The sequence below is a fragment of the Leiobunum rupestre genome, chromosome 2, assembly GCF_980474605.1.
Source record: "Leiobunum rupestre chromosome 2, qqLeiRupe1.1.hap1, whole genome shotgun sequence".
Taxonomy (NCBI): Eukaryota; Metazoa; Arthropoda; class Arachnida; order Opiliones; family Sclerosomatidae; genus Leiobunum; species Leiobunum rupestre.
Window position 1 is genome coordinate 76,889,340 of NC_143385.1, and position 25,831 is coordinate 76,915,170.

The 25,831-nt window shown below is 39.2% G+C and overlaps 5 protein-coding genes across 5 annotated transcripts; 3 read left to right on the top strand and 2 right to left on the bottom strand.

The window, feature by feature from the left end:
* Positions 1–825: 825 nt before the first annotated feature.
* Positions 826–1,503, top strand: LOC149959060 (uncharacterized). The gene is made up of 2 exons (XM_090165134.1): positions 826–1,070; positions 1,128–1,503. The coding sequence occupies exons 1-2, from the start codon at positions 1,007–1,009 to the stop codon at positions 1,427–1,429; spliced, it is 366 nt and encodes a 121-aa protein (XP_090021260.1). The 5' UTR covers positions 826–1,006; the 3' UTR covers positions 1,430–1,503.
* Positions 1,504–6,113: 4,610 nt separating this feature from the next.
* On the top strand, positions 6,114–8,691 carry LOC149959061 (uncharacterized). Its single transcript, XM_090167332.1, has 8 exons — positions 6,114–6,300; positions 6,535–6,842; positions 6,899–7,040; positions 7,103–7,330; positions 7,395–7,482; positions 7,553–7,959; positions 8,022–8,598; positions 8,679–8,691. The coding sequence occupies exons 1-8, from the start codon at positions 6,114–6,116 to the stop codon at positions 8,689–8,691; spliced, it is 1,950 nt and encodes a 649-aa protein (XP_090023458.1).
* Positions 8,630–9,812, top strand: LOC149959062 (uncharacterized). The gene is made up of 2 exons (XM_090165135.1): positions 8,630–8,864; positions 8,924–9,812. Exons 1-2 carry the CDS (start codon positions 8,717–8,719, stop codon positions 9,682–9,684), a joined length of 909 nt encoding a protein of 302 aa, XP_090021261.1. The 5' UTR covers positions 8,630–8,716; the 3' UTR covers positions 9,685–9,812.
* Positions 9,813–10,439: 627 nt separating this feature from the next.
* On the bottom strand, positions 10,440–11,762 carry LOC149959063 (uncharacterized protein F54H12.2-like). Its single transcript, XM_090167333.1, has one exon. The coding sequence runs from the start codon at positions 11,760–11,762 to the stop codon at positions 10,440–10,442; it is 1,323 nt and encodes a 440-aa protein (XP_090023459.1).
* A 1,255-nt stretch (positions 11,763–13,017) lies between these two features.
* Positions 13,018–14,088, bottom strand: LOC149959064 (uncharacterized). Its single transcript, XM_090167334.1, has 2 exons — positions 13,667–14,088; positions 13,018–13,375 (listed from the first exon to the last, which is right to left on the bottom strand). The coding sequence occupies exons 1-2, from the start codon at positions 14,086–14,088 to the stop codon at positions 13,018–13,020; spliced, it is 780 nt and encodes a 259-aa protein (XP_090023460.1).
* Between the last annotated feature and the right edge of the window lie 11,743 nt (positions 14,089–25,831).

A 25,831-nucleotide genomic window follows, 5' to 3' on the forward strand; every position in this document is an offset into this window, starting at 1 on the left:
CGAGGGTGAATACGAAATAAACGAATTGGATGGAATCATCACCTACATCACATCTAAAGCGTCAACCTTCTTCACGAAAGGTCTGGAGAAAACATCGTTCCTCTCGAATCGTTTCGTTAAGAAGATCATTAACGTTGAGGACATTGGATGCCCAAAATTTAAAAATTTTGCAGATTTGGGTCCAAGGGTCTGCAAATACCATTTTCAAAATTTCAATTGTGCATTATTTAAAGCGCATCAGATAAATTTATGGAAAAAATATAAATAAAATATTTTGGTCTTAACCATATCTGATTTTTTTTTACCTCTCTCATATACATTTACTTGAATCAAACATTGGGAAGTGGAATGGTTAAATAGAAACATTTTTACTTACAACCGTCTAATAGGTCTACCGATGGAAATCAGAATTAGTCTTATTACCAAGAATATATTTATACTAAATATAGATAAATACAATCTTTATTTATACCCCACTGTATAAATACGTTCTTATGTATACCTTATAGTATAAATACGTTCTTATGTATACCTTATAGTATAAATACGATCTTATGTATACCTTATAGTATAAATACGTTCTTATGTATACCTTATAGTATAAATACGTTATTTATTCTTTGTGACATAAATAAAGCGTAATTTATATCTTATGGCGTAAATACATTCTTGTTATTACGAAAGGTTGTAAACTATAAGCTCTATTTATTACTTGTGGTGGAGACGACTTCCAGAAGAAATTTCAATTCTGGCTGGGATATATAAGCCCATCTCCCGAAAATCAAAATCATATTCATTTCAGAATGGCAACTAACAATACCGTCTTAGACAAAAAAGTTACCGTCGCAGTCTTAAGATATAAGGCTGCGCTGGGACACATTCCCGGCCGCCCCGAATTACCAGTCTTCAATTTTCGAACTTTCGAAGTCATTATCCGGAAGCAACATCGGGGATTTTGGGTGGAATTCCGCCCGGATGAAGCGTGTGCAGTTATAGACGTGCACCTATGTTACCACCCGAACATAGCCAACATAAGACGGGCTCTCGGAGGATTAAACCAACTAATCGGGGTATGTTTATTTTCGTTTATTACGTATAAAACGTGTATTTATTACAATTATTTTAAGATCGAAAAACTGGATTTAACAATATCGGCGGAAGAAGACTCCATCGCTTCGCTCCTCTTTTTCGGAATGAACAACGAGCCGAATCCTTCAACGCCAGAAATCCCGACCACACTATCAATGATCCCTGTCACATCTTCATCGGCATGTTCTATAACCGGAAACTCATCATCATCTCTATCGTCTCTACCATCAATAGCGTCAACTTCTTCTACCCCCGAAGTTCCTTCGACTCTTCTCGCATCCGCTTCATTTTCCACACAGAAGCGGAAGAAAAGAAGCGCTCCATCAGAGAAGCAGATTAAAAAAAAAACAAAAAAAATTGACTTTAACGATGATTTGGAAAAATTATTGGCTTTAGAACAAATTGTTCAACAAACCCTCGGTGAGGAATTTGTAATGTGAAAATAAATAAATATTAAGAGAAAATACCAAAGTTTACTTTTTACGTACTTATAATTAGGAATTATATTTAATTTTGGTTGCGAATTAATAAGATATTATTTTTTTAATCCTTGTAAATTCTAAAGAGCGCATCAGATATAATTTTCCAAAGATTCTTTATCACATTGAAAACATTCTAGCGAGGTAGAGGCGACCCCCGTTATAATAACAAAGTAGTGATGTACTTTCATTGAAAGAATTCTCCCACGTCCCAAGCGCTAAGACCGAAAAAAACCCTGCTCTTCCCCAACTGACGAAGGACCCTACTATTATAACCTAAACAACGCGAAGCGAATGTTTAGGGGTGCAAAGTGTATAAAAGCTCGAATCGGAGCTGATGACATTGTCAGTTGCGAGTAGCGGCTAGTGAGTCAAAATGTTTTCGTGCACCATATGTGTTAGAGAATTTGCAACAAAGTTTACTTTGAATCGACATAAACGAGAACAACACGGTAATAGGAAATACGTTTGTTTGCTTTGTGGTAACAGTTTCGCGCGCAAATACGGATTGCAACGTCATTCGCGAATTCACGCGAGTGGTTCAGATTCATCGACACCCGATTCATCGCGTAAAGGAGCCATCCTCCCATTTCAGCAGCCAGTTTCACCGACACCCGCACAGCCATGGCAAAATAATCCTCTACCACTTCAAAAACCGATGGAAATAGACGACGCCGAGGATAGCTTTCTCGAAAACGTCGAAGAACTTTCCGTTATAACCACTCTGATATGGTTAGTATTGAACTACGCTCCGGTGACTCTTCCGTCCGAGTTACTTGTGTCTATGCTTCCCCTACCTGTAATTACACTCTTTTCCTGAACGATCTTTCTGCCTTACTCCACGAATTTGGTGGTCACCGGATGGTTATTGGAGGGGATTTTAACTCTAAACATGGTCTCTGGGGCTCACCTACCACCGACGCCCGAGGCATGGACACTGTTGACTTTCTCAACTCTAACGACTTTTACTCCCTTAACGATGCGGCCTGTGGTCCGACTTTTGTTGGGCACGGCTCCAGCTTCATTGATCTCACCTTGACGTCCCTTGATATTGTTGACAAATTTTCCAACTGGACTGTTCTGAACGAGGTTTCTCTCTCTGACCATAACATTATTCTTTTCGAGTTCGCGACTTCCGGGGCTCCTCATACGTACAACCCGGGGTATAGTCTTAAGAACGTCGACTGGCTTACCTTTCGTAACTTGGTCCCTACTCACCTCGCAGGTTTCCTGACCATCGATCTTCCCACGCCTGAGTCCATCGATACTTACGTATCTTCCCTCACCGATTGCATTGTTACTTTCTGTGACTCTGCCTTCAAGAAAAAATCCACGCAGCGCCTGCACAAGGCTGTTCCTTGGTGGTCCAAGGATTTACTGATTCAGCGTCAACGGGTTAATGCGCATCGTCGACGTTTTCAACGTTGCTCTGACCCTACCCAACGCGCCACTTACAAGTCGACTTACAAGCGCGAGGCTGCTTGCTTCAAGCTTGCTATCAAACAAGCTAAACTGGACTCTTGGCACTCTTTCTGCTCTGAGGTTGATGTGGCTAACCCGTTCACCATACCCTACAAAATCTGCACCCATCGAATTCGCGGTCCAACTTCTTTGTCCACGGTCTGTCGTTCCGACGGTAGCCAAACGTCCACCATTACAGAAACCGTTCAGGTCATTATGGACACAATATTCACTTCCGACGATCCTGCGGACGATCTGCCTTACCATACCTTGGTTCGCGCCTCCGTTATGCACCCTCCAAATACCCCGGACGATCTATTGTTCACCTCTGACGAGATCTCTGAAGTTCTCAAGCTCATGCCCTCCAACCGGGCTGTGGGCTTGTCAGCCATTCCAATAGAAGTCATTAAACAGATCCACATGGCTCTCCCGGAAATTCTACTTCACCTATACAACAGTTGTTTGCGCACCCACTACTTCCCTGCCCAGTGGAAGTCGTCCAGGCTTCTCCTGCTTAACAAGCCCGATCGTGACCCTACCGATCCTCGTTCCTACAGGCCAATTTGTCTTCCTGAGTCCTTGGGTAAGATTCTTGATAAACTTGTAACCGAACGACTCACACACTTCCTCGAATCCAATCATCTTTTGGACTCGCGTCAGTTCGGCTTTCGCCAGGGAAAGTCCACTACTCACGCTCTATCACGTGCCGACTCTTTCATACCTGCCAATAAAAGTGAGGGGTTTCACACCTCATTCATCTCTCTTGACATCGAAGGAGCCTTCGATAATGTCTGGATTCCCTCGATACTCCACTCCCTTCGCCTCAAGGCTTGCCCTACAAACCTTTACCAGCTTATTCAGAGCTATCTCTCCAATCGTCATATAACTTACTCGACCCCAAATTGTTCTTTGTCCAAGGGTCTCGAGCGGGGCGTCCCTCAGGGGTCTTGCCTCGGCCCGATTCTCTGGAATGTCACCTGTGACTCTGTGTTCGACCTACCGCTTCACCACCAGACGGACCTTCAGGGTTTCGCGGATGACCTGCTCGGGATTATTTGGGCCAAATCCCGTCGTCAGTTAGAGGCCCTTGGGACCGCTCTACTCGACTCTCTCGTCGCCTGGAGCTCTAACAATAAACTCAAGTTCTCGACCAAAAAAACTAATGCCCTTACTTTTGTTCGGCCTGGCTGCCACAAGGATCGGCCGCCTATCTTTCACTTGTATGGCCAAAACGTCCGCAATGTATCCTCTCTAAAGCTTCTCGGTGTCATTTTTGACAGCGACCGTTCGTTTCTCCCACACCTCGACATGGTTCGTACCAAAGTCGTCGCCCTTACCCAGCACATGGCCCTCATCGCTCGCAACACCTGGGGGGTCAAGGGCATGGCTCTCAAGGCTCTATACAAGTCCGGGGTCGAACGCGTCGTAACTTACGGGTGCGGCGTTTGGTTCCGCGAGACGAACAACTCCGCCATGCTTCGAAAGCTCTCCTCAATACAGCGGATCGCTTTGCTCCGCATCGCAAGGTCGTACCGCACCACTTCTACGGCCGCCCTTCAGGTCCTAACGGGCGTCATGCCACTTCACATTACGGTTAGCAAAGAGGCGTCAATCTTCCGCAGTTATACCCTGCGTCTGCCCTCCTCCCACTTCGATACTGCCCTTCAGGGCTTCCCTTATCATTATGATACCTTAAAACATGCAATCCATCCTGCCCTTAAGATTTCCCTGCTTTGTCCTACGGTCGCCCCGACGGGTACTGGTCTTGAAGTTTTTACGGACGGCTCCAAGACTGCTGACGCGGTCGGGTGCGCTTTCGTGGTCTTCCGTAGCAATGTTGAGCTATACTCCGCTCAGTTTCGCCTTCCCACCTACTGTTCCATCTTTGACGCGGAGGTATTGGCTCTGGTTCAAGCCTTGGACTGGCTATTAGCCCAGCACTTCTCCATTCCTATCTGCGTTTACACTGACAGTCTCTCCACTGTGATGTCTCTGCGTAATCGCTCCGCTACTCATCCCTCCATCGTGCAGTTAAAGCACCATCTATTCCGCAACCCCTCCATTACTATCTCTTGGACCAAAGCTCATATTGGCACCTTTGGCAATGAGCGGGCCGACTTCCTCGCCAAACTGGCCTCGACCAATACCGACGCGCCTATTGTACCTCTCCTTCAAACTCGTCAGTCCCTCACCGCTTCTCTCGAGCTCTCGTCTATCCGCGAGTGGCAGAGGCTTTGGGACTCTGGGCTTACCGGCCGTCTCACCCATTCTTTCTTTCCCACGGTCGATACCGTCGGCCCTGGAACCGATTTTTATCTATCCCAAATTCTATCCAACCATGGTAAATTTCCCAATTATCTTCACGGGCTCGGCCACTCCGCGACCCACTCTTGCGCCTGCGGGGCTGAGTTCGCCGACTCCCTCCATTATGTTCGCTACTGTCCTCTCACTGAAGGCATAGTCGATCGTGCAATTCCTAGTCTTTCATCATTAGTCTCTACTCCGATGGGACTGTCTTCTCTTCGGGAACTTGGGCTCTTTATTTGCAGCCATACTGATCTTATCTTTCCCGACTCGTAATATTCCTTATAGGGGCTGGTTCCCCTACCTTCCCAATAACTTATCTTGTCTTAAATTATTCGTCCTATTTATTATAATATTTATTTATTTATTTATTTATTTATTTCTTATTTATTCATTTTTGCCCTAGCGCGGGTACGCGACCGGTGTTTTCCCGCTCGGACTCTCGTTTTCTCTATATCTTTTTCGCCCTTGTCGTGGGCTCTTTAAACCCCTGTTATGTTTTTAATCAACGGTGCAGGGGTCTACAAATTCACACACAATGTCCCTATCGAGGACGCCATCATTAGCTCGCGTTATACCCCGAAAACCACTCAAACGGACCCAGAGGTATTAATCACTTCTATATGTTCAGCCTTATTTAAATACTTGAAAAATCGCTTATCTAAGAAACGGGGTATAAAATGGAGCGTATTTATTCGCGCGAAGTACGTGCGTAAACTCAACGACGGCGAGGAAGTTGAAGCGTTACCGTATTTCCGTAGCAAGACTCAAACTTCCCTCATGCCGGACGTAATACCAGTTCAAATAGACTCTTGCATAAAGCAAGTTGCGGAAGCAATGGGGGAATTCCAAGACATGGGTAGTGGATGGACCATTGATCGGATTTTGTTTTTCCAAGTGGATATTATAACGTATCTTCCACTCGTAGGTGGTACCTATATAGAGCTACCCTCGGAGCTTTGTAAAGGTAAAGGTCTCCTAAATATTAAAACTAAAGACCAGAAGTGTTTCTTATGGTGCATTCTAGCAAAACTACATCCTACAAATTCACATCGACGCCGAAAGGAACAATACCAAAAATTTGAAAGTGAAATAGACTATAGTGACATTTCATTCCCTTTTCAATTAAACGTTTTAAAACTTACAAAATTTGAATTTAAAAACAATCTATCAATCAACGTTTTTGGTTATGATAACGAAGTGTTCCCGCTTCACGTCAGTGAAAACAAAGTGCCGGAAGATCGACAAATAGACCTTCTATATCTCGTGTCAGGAAAAAACCAGCACTTTTGTCTTATTAGCGACCTTAGTCGCTTGTTGAGTCACTTCACAAATCATAACGGAAAAATTTACGTATGTCGTTATTGCTTACACCGCTACTCTGGTGTAAGCGCCGAAAGTAATCATAGAGAGCACGTAAAAAACTGTAATGTCCACGGTCCACAGCTTGTGAAAATGCCCCACAAAGAACCCATTTTAAAATTCAATAAAATCGACTGGCTACAAAAGGTAAAAAAGAAATCTTATTACAAATTTTCACTTTTTAATATTCTTCTTAAATTTAGGTACCTTACGTCATATACGCGGATTTTGAATCTATCATTGATAAAATCCATACATGTTTACCCGATTCTTCACTGTCATCAACAACCAAACTTTCCGAACATGTAGCGTGTGGTTTCAGCTATGTTGTTGTAGGATCCGATGGTATTTATATTTTGTACTGTTTTTAAAAAATATCTTCGCTACAAAGAATATTCAATTTATAGGAAAACCGCATCCGCCCGTGACTTATAGAGGAACTGACGCTACTGATGTTTTTCTTGAAAGTTTGTTGATGGAACGGGAGTACATCACCGAATTATTAAAGAAAAACGTTCCGATGGTTTTGACACCAGTCGAAGAAGAATCGGTTCGCAACGCCATTCATTGTTACGTGTGTGGAGATCTTCTCACGCAGAGCGATCCGGGAGTTAGAGACCATTGTCATTATTCCGGTATATTACACTTTTATCGGTGGTTTTTATTATCAGAAAGCTAACGTCTAATTACAATTTTTAGGGCATTTTCGCGGAGTGGCCCACAATTCGTGTAATTTAAAGCTAAGAGTTGGAAAGTTTACACCCGTCGTCATGCACAATTTATCACGGTACGTAATTTATTTTCCTTTCTACTATCGACGAAATTATAACTAAATTATATTTATTTTCAAATTGTAGATATGACGCCAATCTTATTATGCAGAGGATTGGGTTGATGAAGGAACATAAAATTTCCTGCATTCCATCAACCACCGAAACTTATATAAGTTTCACTATAGGTCGTCTCCATTTCATCGATTCACTTCGTTTCATGCCAGCTTCCCTCGAAACTCTAATTAATAACTTAGCTATGGGGGGGTCGGATAAATTTCCTATTTTAAACTCTTTCTATCCTTCGCATCAAGTCCCGTATTTACTTAAAAAATTAACCTATCCTTACGACTACATGAGCAGCGTGGCAAAGTTTGAGGAGACACTTCCTCCCAGAGAAGCATTTTTCAACTCTCTCACTGACGAACACATATCAGATGAAAGTTACGAATCAGTCCGACAAGTGTGGAATACTTTCAACGTAAAAAATCTAGGTATTTCGCCAGAAATCTTTAATGGAAAGAAATAATGTTACTAACGAAAATTTTCTTGACAGGTGAACTACACGATTTGTACGTTCAAGCGGATACCCTCCAGCTCGCTGACGTCTTCGAAAGTTTCCGCGCCATGTGTGTAGCATACTATGGCCTGGATTGCGCGCACGCGTACACCGGACCAGGATTCGCCTGGGAATCTGCGCTTCACATGACCAAAGTGAAGTTGGAGTTACTCCTCGATATTGACATGCACTTATTTATTGAGCGCGGTATTCGAGGAGGGGTTTCGATGATTAGCCACAGATTCGCCAAGGCGAATAATAAATACATACCCGAAACTTATGACCCCGAGCAGCCGAGTAATTTTATAATGTACTTCGACATGAACAATTTGTACGGGTCGTCGATGGTCGGCTACCTACCCACTAGTAAGTTCGCTTGGGTACCTGTAAAAGACCTCCTCGATTACACTAATTTACACGTGCTTACTTTATCGGACGAGTCATCCTATGGTTTCATTTTGGAGGTTGATTTAGAGTATCCTGCTGAATTGCATCAAGAACACAATTGCTACCCCCTTGCGCCCGAATCTCGCGCAATAACCACCAATTTATTTTCTTCATATTATAAACTGATGCTTAAACAATTGAACCTTTCCACAAAAGACACTCTTTCTAAGCTTGTACCTAATCTATTCAACAAGCAACGTTACGTAGTTCACTATCGTAATTTAAAATACTACGTTTCGAAGGGGATGAAACTTACTAAAGTTCACAGGATACTCTCGTTTGACCAAAGTCCTTGGCTTCGTCCCTTCATCGAGTTCAATACGGAGAAAAGAAAACTTGCCAAAAACAACTTTGAACGGGAATTTTTCAAGTTGCTCAATAATAGCACTTTTGGTATATTAAATATAAATTTAAATAATAATCAATACTAATCTCATTTTCTCTAATACTAGGTAAGACCATGGAAAATCTCCGTAATCGTATAGACTTTCATCTCGTGCAAACACCTGAGCGGGCCATCAAGAAAGCGTCTTCTCCGGCATTTGAAAAGTTCACTATTTTCCACAACGAACTCGTAGGCATTCAAATGAAGAGGAAGTCGCTTACTTTGAATAGACCTATTTATACCGGCTTCTCCATTTTGGATCTATCCAAACTTTCCATGTATGAGTTTCATTACGAGTACATGCGGAAGAATTTCGGGGGTAAAGCGCGACTCCTTTTCACAGATACTGACAGCCTCACGTATGACATACAATCCGAGGATGTCTACGCGGACTTACAGAAGTCCTCCCACCTCTTCGATTTCTCAGGATATCCCGTTAATCATCCTCTTCACAATGAATCAAATAAAAAAGTGATTGGGAAGATGAAAGACGAGATGGAAGGAGTTCCGATTCGCGAGTTTTGCGGTTTACGCCCGAAAATGTATAGTATCCTTTCGGAGAAGGGGGAGAAAAAAACCGCGAAGGGTGTTTGCAAGAGAGTCGTCAAAAAAAGTATCCGCCACTCGAGCTACCGCAATTGTCTTTTTCGGAATCAAATTACGAGCAACTGTATGATGCGAATTGTGAGTCAGAGACATCAACTCTTTACCATTTCCCAAAACAAAATGTCTCTAAATCCTTGTGATAATAAAAGATACATTTTGGGTAACGGTATTCAAACTCTATCCTATGGACATCACTGGATCGACAAGATAAAAAAGGTGTGACTGAATTCGTAAAATACGTATATAACTAATAGAACATTATGTATATGACTAAAAGAGCATTATGTATATAACTAAAAGAACATTATGTATATGACTAAAAGAACATTATGTATATGACTAAAAGAATATTTAGAGTATTTTGATTTATTTTCACAAATATTATTCTAAAAATGTTAAATATTTTCAACTGGAAATGATCTGTGAATTTACTTTAACAAAAAGTTTATGAACTAGTGTTTTTGCAATTTGTTTTGAATATTGGTAAATTAAAAAAAACATTTAAAAGTTATTCAATATTTATTGAATAGTTTGAATACACAAATTCTTTAATCATCTTATCATTATCATTTTTTTGTTTAGAAAATCTTGTCACAATATCAAACATTTTTACACCCCGACATCGATTAATAGCAAAATACACGCAAAAGCCTCCACAAGTCCTACTAAGATTTCCTTGTAGTTGTAACGAATTAAAAGTAACAGTTTTACTATTTCTTTCGACAAAGTCATTAAAGCGAAACATATCGGGGGCGTTCCCGAAAGAATCGAAGAATTCTGTAGCGCTGTTATTTTTCGAGAAATAGAGTACAACCCAATGTTCTCCGGACGTTTCTGAAGTAGCCGTGTTCACAATATAAAGAGAGGGGAAAGTCTTCACGTATTTGGGTAATTGATCCGCAGCCATAACTCCCCGAAATAGGTTTTTGGTGGACTTATCGTTTTCCATAATTCTAGTTAGTTGTAACGTATCCATTCTAGTTCAAAAGCACTGTTCTGTTTTTATCAATTTCAATCAAACTCTGGAATTCCGCGTACACAATTACAGCAATCGTTTCGGCTAAAGCTGATGCGAATTTTATCTCGAGCCTCAAATTTCCGTTTTTAACTAAATGGAAATGGGCGGCGTTGCTCATCAAATCAGCCGTCAAATCGTAGACGAAAAGGCAGTTCCCACCAACGTAATCTTCGCGACTTATTTGGTTTCCCTCGTCAATGTTCCACTGACCCGTTTGTAGAAATAAATTGGCGTAAGCCTGGATGTAGCTATTCTCCGCGAAATTAGGAGTGAGAGGGCGGTGGGGTACGCTGTTTCCGTCCACAAACAATCCAATGTGGTTTAAATTAAAGTGCTGGAAATTATATGGTGATAATTTTAAGTCACCTAGAAAAGCCGTTTGACTAACCATCCCAATCACGACTTTATTGGGAATCTGGCCGGTAAATAAATGATCCTGCACTACACTCATGTTCCCCTGGGGGATCGAAAATGAAGTGCATTCGGTGCGAGTGATGGGGTATTTAGCTCTAGCCACTTGTAATACTTTCGCGTGAGATAATGGTATTTCTGGAATTAATTTAACTTTTCTCAGATAAAGCGAAGCTGATTTGATTTCCAATTGACATTTCACATCGGAGTGTAAACAAAAATCGGTGTTCGGTTTACCAAAAACAAATTTTAAATCCACCAAGTTTAGAAGATATCGAGGTTGTTGACAAACATCTAAGTGGAGGACGCCGATCATATCGATAATTCCCTTTTGAGCAAATTCAGCTCTTTTCAAGAAACCTTCGTTTTTGGTAAAGTCGTTAAACTCACCCGCCGTGTCGCGATAGAATAAGGAGCTGGTCAGATGACTCGTTTTAGCCGAGTCACCAAAAGTTAGCATGGTTTGAATCATACTTTTATACGGGTAATTTTGAGCCGAAGGAGTAACGGATTTTTCGTTTAAAAATAGATGCACTTCGGGAAAGAGACTGTGTAAAAATAAATTGACCGGCGCCACATTATCAGCTGGTGTAGTTACCACTCCACCCACACCGATCACGGCGGCTTTGGGGAGAGATCCATTTTGTTTTTTCACTTCCACCTGAACGTGTAGGAGAGTCTGCGACAAGTCTACGTAGGATTCTGAATTGCCACTAATGCAAAACGTTAACGCCGAATTGTTGGTAATACTGGAAATGGGATTGTATTCGACCCATTCGCCACCGATAATCCCCGTCTGCGATAACGGAACTTGAAAAAGGTCCAATTCCGAATTCACACACCCGCTTGAATGTGGATGTAACAGTGCCATAATAACGCTTTATGAAAATATATCGGAGTAAGAAGGGCACGATGTTTTCCTCCTCTTGGCTTTACGTCGAGTGATTTTGCGCGGTCGGGAACGTTTCTTTTTAAGTCCAGATCCCGTCATTTGCTTAACCACTTCCGCGGCTGAAATTAAGGTTTCTTTGCCAGCGCTTTTGGATCTAGTTGCGAGTGCCTTTTTGATTGGAATACCGCTAGCAACGTCCGTGACGACTTTCGCTCCAGTATCGAGGAATTTTCTTCCTAAGAACTGGGCTCCACGCTTGAAAAGGGGCATGGCACTGCGAAAAGCTGAAGCTAGTATATTGCCTAATCCATATCCTCTTTGAACACCCACACCTCGATAAACAGGAATTGATCCATAGCCAGCCTGATTCAAATAGTAGTTCTCGTAATCGCTTACGGCGGGATTATACTGCGAGTGTCTCATGATGTTGGTCGTTCGTTATGCTTTACTAAAATGAACGCGACTCGTTCTCGCACGTGTTGTTATAGGGTGAGCCAGGCCCTCCGTGGTCTGAAATGTAGAGTAACGTGCACCTTTCCACGTTCGAATCGCACGGGGTTCCCCAAGTCGTCCATAATGTTAATTTCGATAATTTGAATATTTGAACCCGCGACTGGTAAATAATGTGGTTTAGTGAATATCGAGTCTATAGTTTCACCGTCTTTCCCTTTAACGCTAATAATTCTTAGGAGAGGTACGTTCCTGTCCCCGACGATCGTACTTTCAACGATATCGGAATAAACAAACAACGAATGTAATCCCACGTCCATATCTACGGTATATGGAGCTATCGTCGATTCCCTAATTTCAAGTTCTTGTACTTGCTGAATCGAAAACCCCAACATAACCGCTATATCAGGAGGGATTTTACAATAAAAACTCTTAGCAATGTGAACCGAAACTCGTTTCAGATGTTTTATGTATTTAAACTCAACATTTTTACCCTCAAATTTTAACATTTCAAGTAAATCTTCGATTGTAGAGAAATTTGCTTTGGGTATAATAGCTAGTTTTTCTTCCGTAAAACCTTCCGACATGATATCATCCGTCCAAACTCGGACTACCCGCTCTTCTTTGATATTGTTCCACGTTCTAGGATAACTTATTTCCGCTAACCCTACTTCGTAAGGTCCATTCAGCTGAACATTTTCCGGAAGGTAAGCTCTGAATTTGCTCAGAGTATTATCGGGAAAGTAATTCAGCGAAGAATCGGATGGTAGAGTGATGTAGAAACTCATTCTAAGTCTACTTCTTGAACCCAACTGTCAAATTGCGGTCCGTACCCCTTCCAGCGTACGAGTAACTCGACTGAATTATCAGATTTGCGTCGCCGCCTGAGCACTTTTTCAATTTTAAAAGCGCAAGTCTCGAGATCTTTTCCGACTTTTTGTACTTCTTCCTTGTAAAACACTCCCAAAATGGGTTCCGAATCCAAAGCCTCCAGTTTATATACCGCCGGTTGCCTCGGTATCCGCTTAATCACTCGAAACAATTCTTCGGAAAAATTTGGGATATATCCTTTCTCAAAGATACCCTTGTTTTTGCTAATTCTTACAATATCACCAATTTCGAAATCATAGGTCACTGGCGGACTGAAATCAATACCTCCGTATAGAGTTTTCCAAATTATTTTCGAATTTTCTGACGTTACTTCGACGGGCTTACATTTAATTGAACGGTGATAGCTGTTATTGTACGCGGTAACTAAATCTTGGAGCGTATCGACGTATTTATTTGTATTTTTGCCAGTGAAATATCGATACATTCTTGATTTAAACGATCGAATAAAGCGTTCGACGATACTGGCCTTAACTTCAGAATTCGTCGCGAAAAATTCTATTCCCCGTGATTTTAACTCCAATTGAACGGCTTTACAAACAAACTCATTCCCGTGATCACTCTGTAGGCGTTTTGGTCGTCTTTCACCATCTAGTATGTTTTTCAGAGCATTCACTATGGTAGCCCCCTTCTTATCTTTCACCAGCTCAACGAAAGCGAATTTGCTAAATACGTCAATACAAGCGAGTATGTAACGATATCCCTTATTTTGTTTCGATAGTTTCTGCAGGTCAATTAAATCAGCTTGCCATTGTTCGTCAATACCGTAAACTATTGTCTTATTTCTTTCGTACCGCCGCTTTACATTTTTGTGTAACGTATACGTATCTTGGTTCTGTAAAAATGTTTTAACCTCATTCAATGATACGTTGAATCCCTTTTCTCGGGCTGAACGATACAATCCTCGAAGGCCAACGTAACCGCCAGAGTCTGCTACGTCGTAGTATATATTTCTAAGTTTATCCATAGTTGGTAAAATTTCCCGGTGTGGGTACCGTGTAGTACCATAATAGGAATTCAGATAATTCCATTATTACGAATATAAATATTATTATGACAGCGGTTAAAATTTTCGGATTTTTGGAATAAGAATCCACTAATCTGGACGTCACACCCACAGCTACAGTTTCAGTACAACCATCCATCCTGAGACAAAAAATTGAAATAAATACTCGTTAACTTACGTTAAAGGTTTTATTGATAAATACAGTCAAATCGTCACCCACTGTTGCGGTCTGGGTGGAGTCGCGAGATAAGATAATGATTTTAACAAATTTAACCTCGCGGGATTCTTGATAAATTTTTTTGGTACATTATTATTTTGCAAAGTTTCGTAAAAATTATTAATTCCCGTAGGATCGACATTTGATTTGGTTTTTCTAACCGCGTCGTAAATTAAATCTATAACGTTCGATCCCGAAACGACCCGCCCCCCAATTTCCATTTCGCCTAATTCGTTCCACGAAATATATCGCAATGTCCAATTGTACAGAGATATCGCGTCGGTGAGCAGACTTGGTGGTATAGATGTGGCAATTTCTTCGTACCAGGTTTTTTTTGATTGCTGTTGTTTTTCAACTGGTTTCTGATTAGAACTTAAGTGTCGCTGTAAAGTTTGATTATAAAATGATAATTTTTCGGATTGGGACATATTGGGGTTCTCGAGAATCGCTTTCATTTCCTTATCCAAAGTGGGTATTTCCGGTTCCAGAACAACTTCTTCTAGAGTAGCGTTTTTCATACGACGTAAGGCGTCTTCGGAAACTAAAATCATTTTGCGGGCCATTTTTACTTATTAATAGCGCGGTTTATCGCCGCGCCGGCGACTGAGCTCACGATTGAAAGAAGCGGAGCTAATAAAAGCGGGAGAAATCCCCCCTTCTGCACTAGAATCTGTTTTCTTTTAGCGAGAGGAATTTTACGACATAGATGGTGTATCACTTTACGATGTTTCTTCAACCGACTCTTTTGCTCATCTGTAAGTTGAACGTTCCCACGAAGTACATTTATACAGCATTCGACCAACGATAAAATAGCGTCTCGATTTGCTAGCTTGACGATAGCTTTTCTCTGTTTCACGTTACAAGTGCTCAAATATTTCAAAAAGTTTAAGTTTTTACAAACTCGTTTTGAAGTTCGTACGCTCATTTTGGAACAAAAATCGCGGCTTCTTCTCCCGGTATGATTCCCGTTCGCAGCCGATATTCATCTGAAGTGTTTGGTTTTAAATCGATGAATAAATAGCCGTACGGTTTTATCACGGCTTGACGGAAAGCGTCCACGACGAATTTGGTATTTGACGGAGAAATTTGTTTAGCAATATTTAGTACGCTGGAAACGTCTCTAGCGGAACGGAAGATGACGAGGTACTGCGAATTCAGATTGAGAGTTCTAACCTCTTTCCCGTGATAAAACAAATTTTGCATTAAAATCAGTACCGACGTGTTTCGATGATGCGAACCTCGGATGAATAAATTGGTCACGTCTTTGTTATTAGCTATTTCGCATAATAGGTCATCGAGAATGACAAAATTTCTAATCGTTGGATTCAAAGTTCCTGGGTCCAACAATCCTTCGTGAAACTCGACTGTTGGATTATGCTCCAATACTGAATTAAATAATTTCTGTTGGTACTCTGTATAACACCAAATTATTCGTTGGCGTGGGGGAGATATGCAAGAGTCATTATGTTTGATTAATTTCGCGATAAAGTGAGATTTTCCAGACTGCGTGGGTCCTGACACGAGCCCCGTGAAAGGATGTATCATGATAGGATTCATGTTTGTAAATGAGATAAGAAATAATAAGCGTGGTTTTTAATACGATTCTTTTTATTGATATTTTTTTAACAATCTACCGTCTTATGTAACATATTCTTCAAATTACACATAATAAAAGACAAAATATTATCCCGAAAATCCTCGCTTAAAAATGTGTTAAGTTTTGAGATTATTTCCGAATAACTTATTTTTGCCATGGCGTCAAACAAGTACGCATCTAAACGGGAATTCCAATCTATCATTAAACAGTCATGCTCATCTTGCGAAAGATGATCAACTTCACAACCACTGCACTGCTTATTAATATAATCGGTAACTTTGTTTAGTACAGTTTCTTTAATATCGTTGAAGACGCGTTTGACTTCGTTATGGTAGATCATCACTTCACCGTATTTTTCCATCAACGTCTTCCAGGGATACCGCGTCAGAGTGAATCCCCGCTTGGTCAGGTAGTGCTTGCCGTAATTGGTCCCAGTGCCAAGAACGATTTCCCTGACGTCCACTACTCTACGGTCTTGAAAAATGCACAGTTCTACCCGTCTCGTTTCCGATCCTTCGAAGAACCACGTTGAGGGTGGGATAGAATCGTCTTCCAAGAATGAAGTTATTTCCTCGTTCGCTCTCCACAATTGCTTGAATTGACTTTCAGTCAGCGCTATGCCAACGCCTCCCTCTAGGGTTCCGATGTAGATATTACAGTCCGGGGTTACCAACACTCCTTTCGTGGTAGAAACCGGAAAAACCTTACTGCTATTCCTGAAAATTTTATATTTGTTAAACAGAATCTCGGTATTAAGATCATGTTTTATACATACATTTTATCAGTATTCCAAGACGTCATAGACTAGCAATTACAAATTGAGAATGAAGTTTTGTGGGAAAATAAAACTCCTTATATAGTACTCGTCGTTTTTTTTAACTTAGTTCCTATATTGCGCGATACATCGTTTTATTCATTATCATTTACGTTAATTTAAGTCTATTTCGTTCGTAGCAAATATTCTCCCTTTTCTCCGAAAGATATTATAATCGTCGTAATATCGCTACCCTCACCGTAGATTCACGCCCCGTACCGACTAAACACGTGTATAAACAAACCGCTTCTTTCTGGCGCGGATGAAAAGCTTGACCTCGTTTTATAGCGGACCTCTATTCCGCTTCCTTATTACGCCCCGTCAATAAATCTCCGGCTGGCTCCGATGGTCCCTTCGCGTTTTCGACGGACGCTCTCGTATTCTCGATGCTGACCCGTACTTTGTTCATGAATTATACCCCATGCCATACCCTATTGGGTATTTCGTTAATCCCCGCGTAAACTCCCACCCCGTACCGAGGAAACGCGCGTATAAACAAGCCGCTCCTTTCTGACGCGGTTGAAATCCGAGACCTCACTCTCTTCCGGGTCTCTCTCCCCTACCTCGTCACGAAACTCAGCTTCCTCCTCGAACGATATTACAACAAGACTCTGACCGGCTTCGATTCTCACTCCACGTTTTCATCGGTCTCTCTCGTATTCTCGATGCCGGCAAATCTGGCCACATCGAGCCGACGCGGTTTCGAGGGAGATACCGGCACCCCGCGCTAACCCTATGGAAAATATTGGCACCCCGTTATAACCCTATGGGAATTTTGCACCCCGTGGCTCTAAACTCTCACTTTTACACTACTTGTCCGTATTCAAAATAATTCAATGCTCTTTAGTAAGGTACAACTTATTTGTTTGGTCATCTACTGCGTACTGTTTTTAAAATTTTAACGGATATTTTTTCATGCGTAAGGCTTAGGTAGTTTAGGGCAAATTAAATTGCTGATTTAACTTTTAATTATAATGTTTGGGAAAAACTGTTGCTACAAAGGGTGTAAAAACGATTCGAGATCAAGCAATCAAGATTATATGAATGGAATATAGTGAGTCTTTTTAATTAAATCCGTGGTTAAATCACTCCTACCACACGCTTAATCCATAGTTTGCATTTCTCATATTTCGTTTTAGGTTTAGGGAATGTTAAAAAGGAAACGTTCTTCATATAAGGTTCTGTTAGAAATATAATCTCAAATAATTTTATTGCTTATGTACTGTGCTCATCATTTATCTCGTCGTCTGCTACAGATCTATTGTTTCAGAACTTTTAGTTTTGGTTACGTTTTTGGTTCTGGACCGGCTAGTCATGTAATTTTTATAATCCCACCTTTTCTTATTAAATATTGTATTTTATTACTAAAGCATTTTTCATAAGTCTGTAAATGAATCTTTTAATGAATATAAATCGTTTTGAACATTAAGTCCTTGTATTTTGATCCAAGATATTCTACAGGTTCTTTGTAAAACTTACTGCTATTTTACAACCCGTGTAACTACATTTTTTATAGTTTACCATTGTAGATAATTATTCATAAGCTAAACTTAAAACTATTTTAAAAAAATGTAAATAAATTAGGCCTTTGCGCCTTGTGAAGCTCAACACAAACACACATGTTTACAGCTGACTAGACTCCGCCTCGTGACGTGTTGCGCGTCGAATAATGCGCATTAAGGACGGAACGCCCTAACCAAAAGGGGGTTGAAATGAGGGAAGACAACAACATTTTCGATACAGGCTTTCCTATTCTGGCCGCCGTTCCTTCTCTACTTCTTCCATGGTTCTTACCTGGATATATCACTTGGAAAAGAACCTGACAAGCAAATGGCTTTTGCGACAGCAGCGCCGCTTCGGCGAAGTTAACGGAGAATTTCCAAAACTCCCGTAACACGTAGCCTTCTACAAGCAGATCCCGTAACAAACACTTAGCAAATGCACGCGGAACGCTAGAGTGATATATCCAGGTAAGAACTACTATTATCTATCCAAGGATATGCTCTCCCGGATTTTTTAAACGCAGGCGTGACCTTGTATATATTTTGGTGGTGTGGGGTTAAAAGAAATATGTTTGGCGAGAACGGCTGCCCAGAAATGTGACTAAGCCTTTAAAATGTCTCACGCGAATAGTATACAAGTGCAGACTTATAAACCAAAACGGTTCAACAAGTCTGTAGTGCCATATATTGATGGCCAAATTAATTAAATGTCAACGTTTGGTTAGCTACATTTGGCGTATACTTACGTGAAATTCATTCTTTCGGCAATATTGTAGAACATCTTTGGTATTGGGCCCGTGAAGGTGGCGCTCTCCGCATTGGGAGCGTACGCGTAGGGAGGAATCTACAATCATTCAAACCACATTATATCTTCGAAAATAATCATACATGTAGGTCGTAATTACCACGGAGCTAATTGCACCAATTGCATTACCTAAATTTACCCTTCCTATATTACTAAATATTCCATTTTCATTTTAAATTTAAATGGAATAATGATTTAATTAATTAAATTAATTTTACGCTATTAAAACTTTAAATTTAAGTGCTATTTAAATAAGCTTTACAAACCAAGGCCTTTTCACACGAGTCAACGTTTTGGTAGAACTAGATGAGTCAACTTGAGTTTAGTCAACTATTTTGGTTCGTGTGAATAAAAGTTCGATGATTTGATCCACCAAAAAGTACGCGAGAAAAAAATGGATCAATGATCCATTTTTGCTGACTCAGCATTTTTATTTGAAAAGTTGGCTCGTGTGAAAAGGTCTTAAGAAGATTTAAGTTTGAGATATTCAGTGGAAAATTACACTTCATGCGGCGTGTGAATAATTTGGGATTTTAATCAAAACGACATTTTGAGACGATTTTTAGTGGGGCTCCCAATTCTCCTCATACTCTAACAGTAAGCTTCTTCCCCTAGAAAAATCAAATCCGCCCGGTTTCCAATTGGTTCCCTACAACTGACATTTGGTTTAAGTGGCCATGATGGCCCGCTGGTCGTCATTCTCCCAAAATAGAAATAAAATCATTCATATTGAAACTTTTCTCCGTTCTTGTGTTTCATTACTAAATCACAATAGGCCCGCCTTGTTTCATAAAAGAGTTTCAGGGCAGCGTAGTGGCACGAGGAAACTGGTTTAACCCATTAATTCCAATTATCTAAGCCTACCAATGGCTCTGTACCAATATTATACGATTCACGATGAAGCCTAATTTGATAGATCGAATAGGTATTTCGGATAGAAATTCGCCTTCAGTTTTAGATGAAATTTAGCATATCAACTTGGTTTTACAACTCACTAACTGGGTAGACCATCCTGCATCCGGGTCAATGGTTAGTTGAGTTGCTCCTATAAATCTTAAAGTGTCGGACACGATCCCATAGTCTCTATTTCAATGCTCACTTATAGCGGGAAAAAATACTTAAAATCAGTTTCCGCTCTAAGATTTCTCATTTTCCCCGTTTGATCTGTTTCCAACAGATATTTTCCACTTCCGTTGGGAAACCAGCGAAGTTTAAATTTCTCAGCTACTAGTGTACAATTTTCACGCTACCAAATAGGGGAAGGAAATCTTAAGGTTTTTTACCCAATAGGCAAGTTTAAGACTATATATTATTTACCATGGTGAATATTAGTAGAAATTATGTTTAATTCAGAGAAAATGCCATGGTATTAGAAGATAAAAGTTTATTTTAAACAAGCCGTGGTAAAATTTAAATCAAATTAAAACTAACGAACGACTGAAGAAGAGCCTCGGCTCGAAACGTCTTGTTTAAAATAAAGTTTTATCTTCTAATACCATGCCGTTTTCTCCGAATTAAACATAATTTCTACTAAGTTTAAGACTTTAAGAAAACACTGCAAGCTTAAGACACTTAGAAAAAAACTGCAAGTTTTAGATATTAAGAAACAAACTGCAAATTTGAGACACTAAGGAAGCAACTGCAAGTTTAAAACACTAAGTAACCAACTGCAAGTTTAAGATACTAAGAAACCAACTGCAGATTTAAGAAACTAAAATTAAAGCCAAATAGGAACGATAAGGAAAGCCAACTGAGTCCAATTCTAGAAAAGTGGTTGTTAGCATCGCTAAAATAATTTATCCCCAAGGACAACAAGATGGCGCTTTGGATATTTGGTTTATTCAATTGTTTAATTTTTCCGCAAATAGCCGGCTCCATCATTTATTATCCGGAACAACTGTCGCAGTCTACCAGTCCTGCTAGGCAGATAGAAGGGCTTTCTTTAATTTATTGCTAGCTGAAAGCTTGTAAAACATGTTCTGGAAACCTTATCGAAAATTTATACTCGAATAATGATTAATTTATATTGAAGAAATTGGCGTGTTTACAATGTTGAAAAACAATCGAGAATTTCATACAATGAATTTTCCTATATACGCAAGCTACGTACCGGAAAAACTGTGGCTCGGATATGCATCGTCGCTGACGTCTTTGTCGCTTTGGCAGCGGGTCTCTGACTCTTACTGGCTCGAGTGTCATGTCCTCAACGTCCGAGATAATAAATCACGATTTCCGATCAATTTACAAAATTTTATTCCTTAAAGTGCATTTTCTACTTTGCACTTTCTCGGATTTTATTACTTTCAATAAAACCAGCAATTTCGTTCGATATTACAATTTTATAAGTTATAATTTATATAAGAAATACAAAGATTTACACCAAACTAAAATAAGAGTGAAAATCTGTGTTCTGTTTTCTGTGTAAGCATAATTTACATATTCAATTCCTTGGAAAAAATTGTGGCCCGGACTCTTCATAGCCAAAGCCCACAAAATCAATACACTGTAATTCAAATTGATACCGCATTAAATTATCTTGAATTATCAAAGATTAACATATTTCGGAGTTGTAAAATGCAAATATCATAAAAAATAAAACACTCCAGAAAATAACAAAAATCTAAAATTAAAGCTAAAACGAAAAGCTTAAAGCAAGTGGCATCCCTCGTATAGTACCTGGTTGGTAAAATAGTTGTGGTTTGCCGAAGCTTCTCCAACCTTGTGTACTAGGGCCGATTGGTTAAGATTTCCCAAGTTTAGGAAAGAGGACTAAATTACTGCTGAATTATTTGCAACGGAGTATGCTCTCGAATTAAACACGTGCACCGTCTTGTGACCAAGGCTTAGAGTCAAATTTTAATCATAATTATAATAAACATATTTTTGATTTAATAAAAAAACGTGTTAAAATATATTATGTTATCATAGTTACGAGTATTTGCATTCGCTGCTTAAAGGGACTTTCAAGGGAGAGCTGAAGTCCATTTAAAATACGTCATTCGGTCGACGTTCGACGCATTTACAAAATTACACTCTGATGACGTTTCAGTGAGGTTTTGTGAATCGACTTCCGACACCTCAAACCTCCTTTGAAAGTCATAATAATATTTAAGTAACACGACGGATACTTCATCGTTTTAAAAACATTACTTTAATGTTGAAAACGTTAAAGTTCTTTGAGAGTCCTTTTAAACTGAGAAATCGTCGGAATTTCTCGTTGTAAGATAAAATTAAAATATTTTGCGCTGCAGCTACAGTAGGAGGCGTTACTTTATGAGGTCTTTTTTGTGTAATACGGAAAAGCTTTTAAATTGTTTCCTTTGGAATCACCACTTATTTTAAAAAACTTACTTTTTATCGATTTACATGTCTTCATTAAAAATGATAAAAGGACGTTGGTTATGGAATTAAAATTGACATATTTTATTTTTAAATTTTTATTTTGAAGACAAGTTTTACTAAGATAATTCTGTAAGTTTTCATATTTCAAAGGTCAGGGTTTTTAAGAACTTTAGCGATTTTTTGTTACTTAATTCAGAATTTTACCCAAACCTAGGGTGGAGCATCTTGCGTGGTTTTGTCACCCATGAAATTCAAGGTTTATGAATTTGATCTTCCATCTAAGTAGCGACGAAAACTCTCCCCTACTGTTTTCCCTCGTATGTCGTAACTGGCAAGTATTTTTTAAATTTAAGTATTTAAATTAATTTAGTTTTTCAGTTTTCTACAGCTTAGAAAAAATTGTTTTTAAGAACAATTTTTTACTAAATTTATACTCCCTCCCTGGAACATAACACTGACTATGCCACTGAGATTAAGTAAAGTGACTTGGTTCAATGCTTTGATTGTTTGAACGTGGCTGGCAATGCCCATTCCTTAGTAGAATCATAAGTCTATAATGATTTTCTGATAGCTGTATGTAGAATGTCGTAGAATTGACGTCATACCCAAAAAGCTCCTCTAATCACAAAAATACACAAATTAAAACGAAATCATCCCTTGGCTTGGTTCACTATGAGGACGCGGCAATGAGCCATTACGCCCTTTTTTGAGATTTCACGACATTTTCTTTATAACCTAAGCTAAATTAATTTTTTAAATATTGAGCGCAATAGTTATTTCCATAAAATGAAACAATAAAAAACTAAAGTATAAAATGTTTTTCTCCGTGTCACCTAGGAGCAACAAACACAACACCCACGCAAGGAGAACGCAACCCGTCAAAGGTCGTGTATTTTCTTGTTTACAGTTTTCATTGGTTAGACGCTTTAGCGCCTGCTGCTGTCAGAAGGGGAAAATTCGGAAATTGCCTTTCCCCCGCCCGTAAAACGTTCAGCGTTAAGGTTCGTCCAATGAAATTTGTACACAACAGCGTGTTTAAAGGCGTGTTTAAAGGCTAGCTGCGTTCTCCTTGTGTTTGTTGCTCCTAGGTGTCACGAGCTTAAGCTTTTTAGTACTTTTTTGGCAAGCGTGTTTCGAATGTGAACTTCAAATTCCCAACGTAGACAACACATTTATACGTGACCTCCCGTATTTTATTGAAACACCTTATTTATTGGACAATCTTGTCGTTGAAACTTTAAATACGATTTTAAGCTAATTACCAGGACTCGGTGGCCCCATTTTCACTTATAAATATTCAAATAAAATATAAAAAAAATATTGTAAGGTTCGTAACTTTTCAAATGATTTGATTTAGTGATAATGAGGTACTGTAAAGGGGTTTATTAACAAATTTTCTTTTTGTGAAGAAAACGATAACATATCTGTACATGTATATTATACTTCTCTACTGCTTAGCCGATGCCACGTTTCTTAAGAGCTAAATGTGAAAGAATAAAAAATAGTTTGAGATTTTATTATGTCAGTTGGACCGGTTGAGTGATACAATTTTACTTCTTTCACCTAAAACCCTAGATACATTTAAGACCTTATTCAGGTTAACAGGGAATATGAAAGCGCAACTGAAATGGGGAAAGATTACACACGGAACGGCCCATATACAGGGTGTCCACTTAAAAACGAAAAATGATAAATAACTGAAAAAGTTTTTTTTTATTTCAAATTTCAATGGAAAACTCTTCGTTCAGGTGGACATTTAATAGTGTAAAATTGAATGACCTTGAACCATGTCTTCAAAGCTATTCAAAAACTATCTCGAGACCCGTTGGGTTTACGGATTTGGTTCCAATTAGAAAGTTGTTGCTCGCCATATTAATAGTTCAAATAACTTTGATTTGACCAAATTGAACCAATCAGGAGCCAATAAATTGAAGTTTTGTGAAAAATAATAATTAACAAACACTATGAACTCCGTCGTTAAACGAGCTCAAACATGTATCGTAGCCGACGGTGGCATAAATCAACCGTTGTAAACTATTCAGTATTTATTTGATTTAGTCACATTGAAACTAATCAGATTATTTTACTATCAAACACTTAATTCATTAACCATAGAAATTAGAAATTAAAAAAAAACGTTTTTCAATTATTTATCATTTATCCTTTTTAGTGTACACCCTGTATTTAATCATTTTTGATTCTCTAGATAGGAATTGTGCGTGCTTTGGAAATTTATTACGCTATATAAAGTGTTATCTTAAGATTTCGACTGTTAATAACAATGTTGCCAAGTTAATGAATAAATGCACTCGAATTGTTTATCTGCCGAATAATACTTTTGTTTTAATTTGGCCAGTAACACCTAAGATCACAAGTTAAGTTGTTCATTTATGAAGTCAATTTTAAGAGAAACAATAGCTCTCTTATTTTTTTTACAGTGTAAGAGTTTTCCCATTTCAAGTAAGTGACAATTCATGTTGGTCATGCTTTAAGAAAAATTAAAGACATTTAGTCAGCGAGTGAGTTGTTCACGCTGGAAGATCATATCTTTCAAAGCGATTAAATTCTTAAGATTGATCCGGCTGTAAGGAAAATTAGAAACTACAAATGATTTAAAAAAGCTAAAATAATTGAATTTTGTTTTTTTTGCAAAGTTAATACAAATAATGCCTAGATTGGTTAGGAAAACAATGTTGCCTTGTCTTAGTTAAGATTCAAAATACCAGAAACTTCGTTCAGCTTCAGAAGTTCGCATTTTAAACTATTGAAATTATTAAGAATGCTGTAGGATCGAGGTGTTGACCGCTATCCCTAACCGGTGTGCAAGCCCGTAGCTTTGACTACTAAAGTGATTACAGGCTTAGCTCTACCAAAGGCTGTAATCGGTGTACAGAATTTAAAAAAGTGGCTAACCCCTCGTGTAGGATTCAAACTATTTCAAAGAAAAAATAGCGAGTAAGGATTTCGTCTACCAAATTGATAGCAGCTCTACTTTGTCTAATTAAGTCACGAAACGGATTAGGAAATCCACCTAATCAACATCCTGACTGAACCATTAGTATCGGATAATGATATTCGGTCGCGGAGTGATTGGGTGTAATCGGAAGTTTTGGAAAGGGAAACCCGTGACAGCTGAACTCTCTTCGTTTGCTGCTAGCTTACACAAACAAAATCGCGTTTAGGTCTCAAATTCGAAAATATACACATACAGAAACGATGTTGATAATATTCCATTTTATATTGAGATTTAATAATTTATCACTATTTTGCCCAAGTTTGCTGTTTTACCGTTGAAAGCTTTTCAATTTTTAATAAGCCTTGACTGTCGACTTCGATTTCTCACGCCCATGGAAACCGCTCGAGGAGAATTCTCAGTCGTTAACTACGTTAATATTTATTTATATAAATTATAATTAAATATAAATTT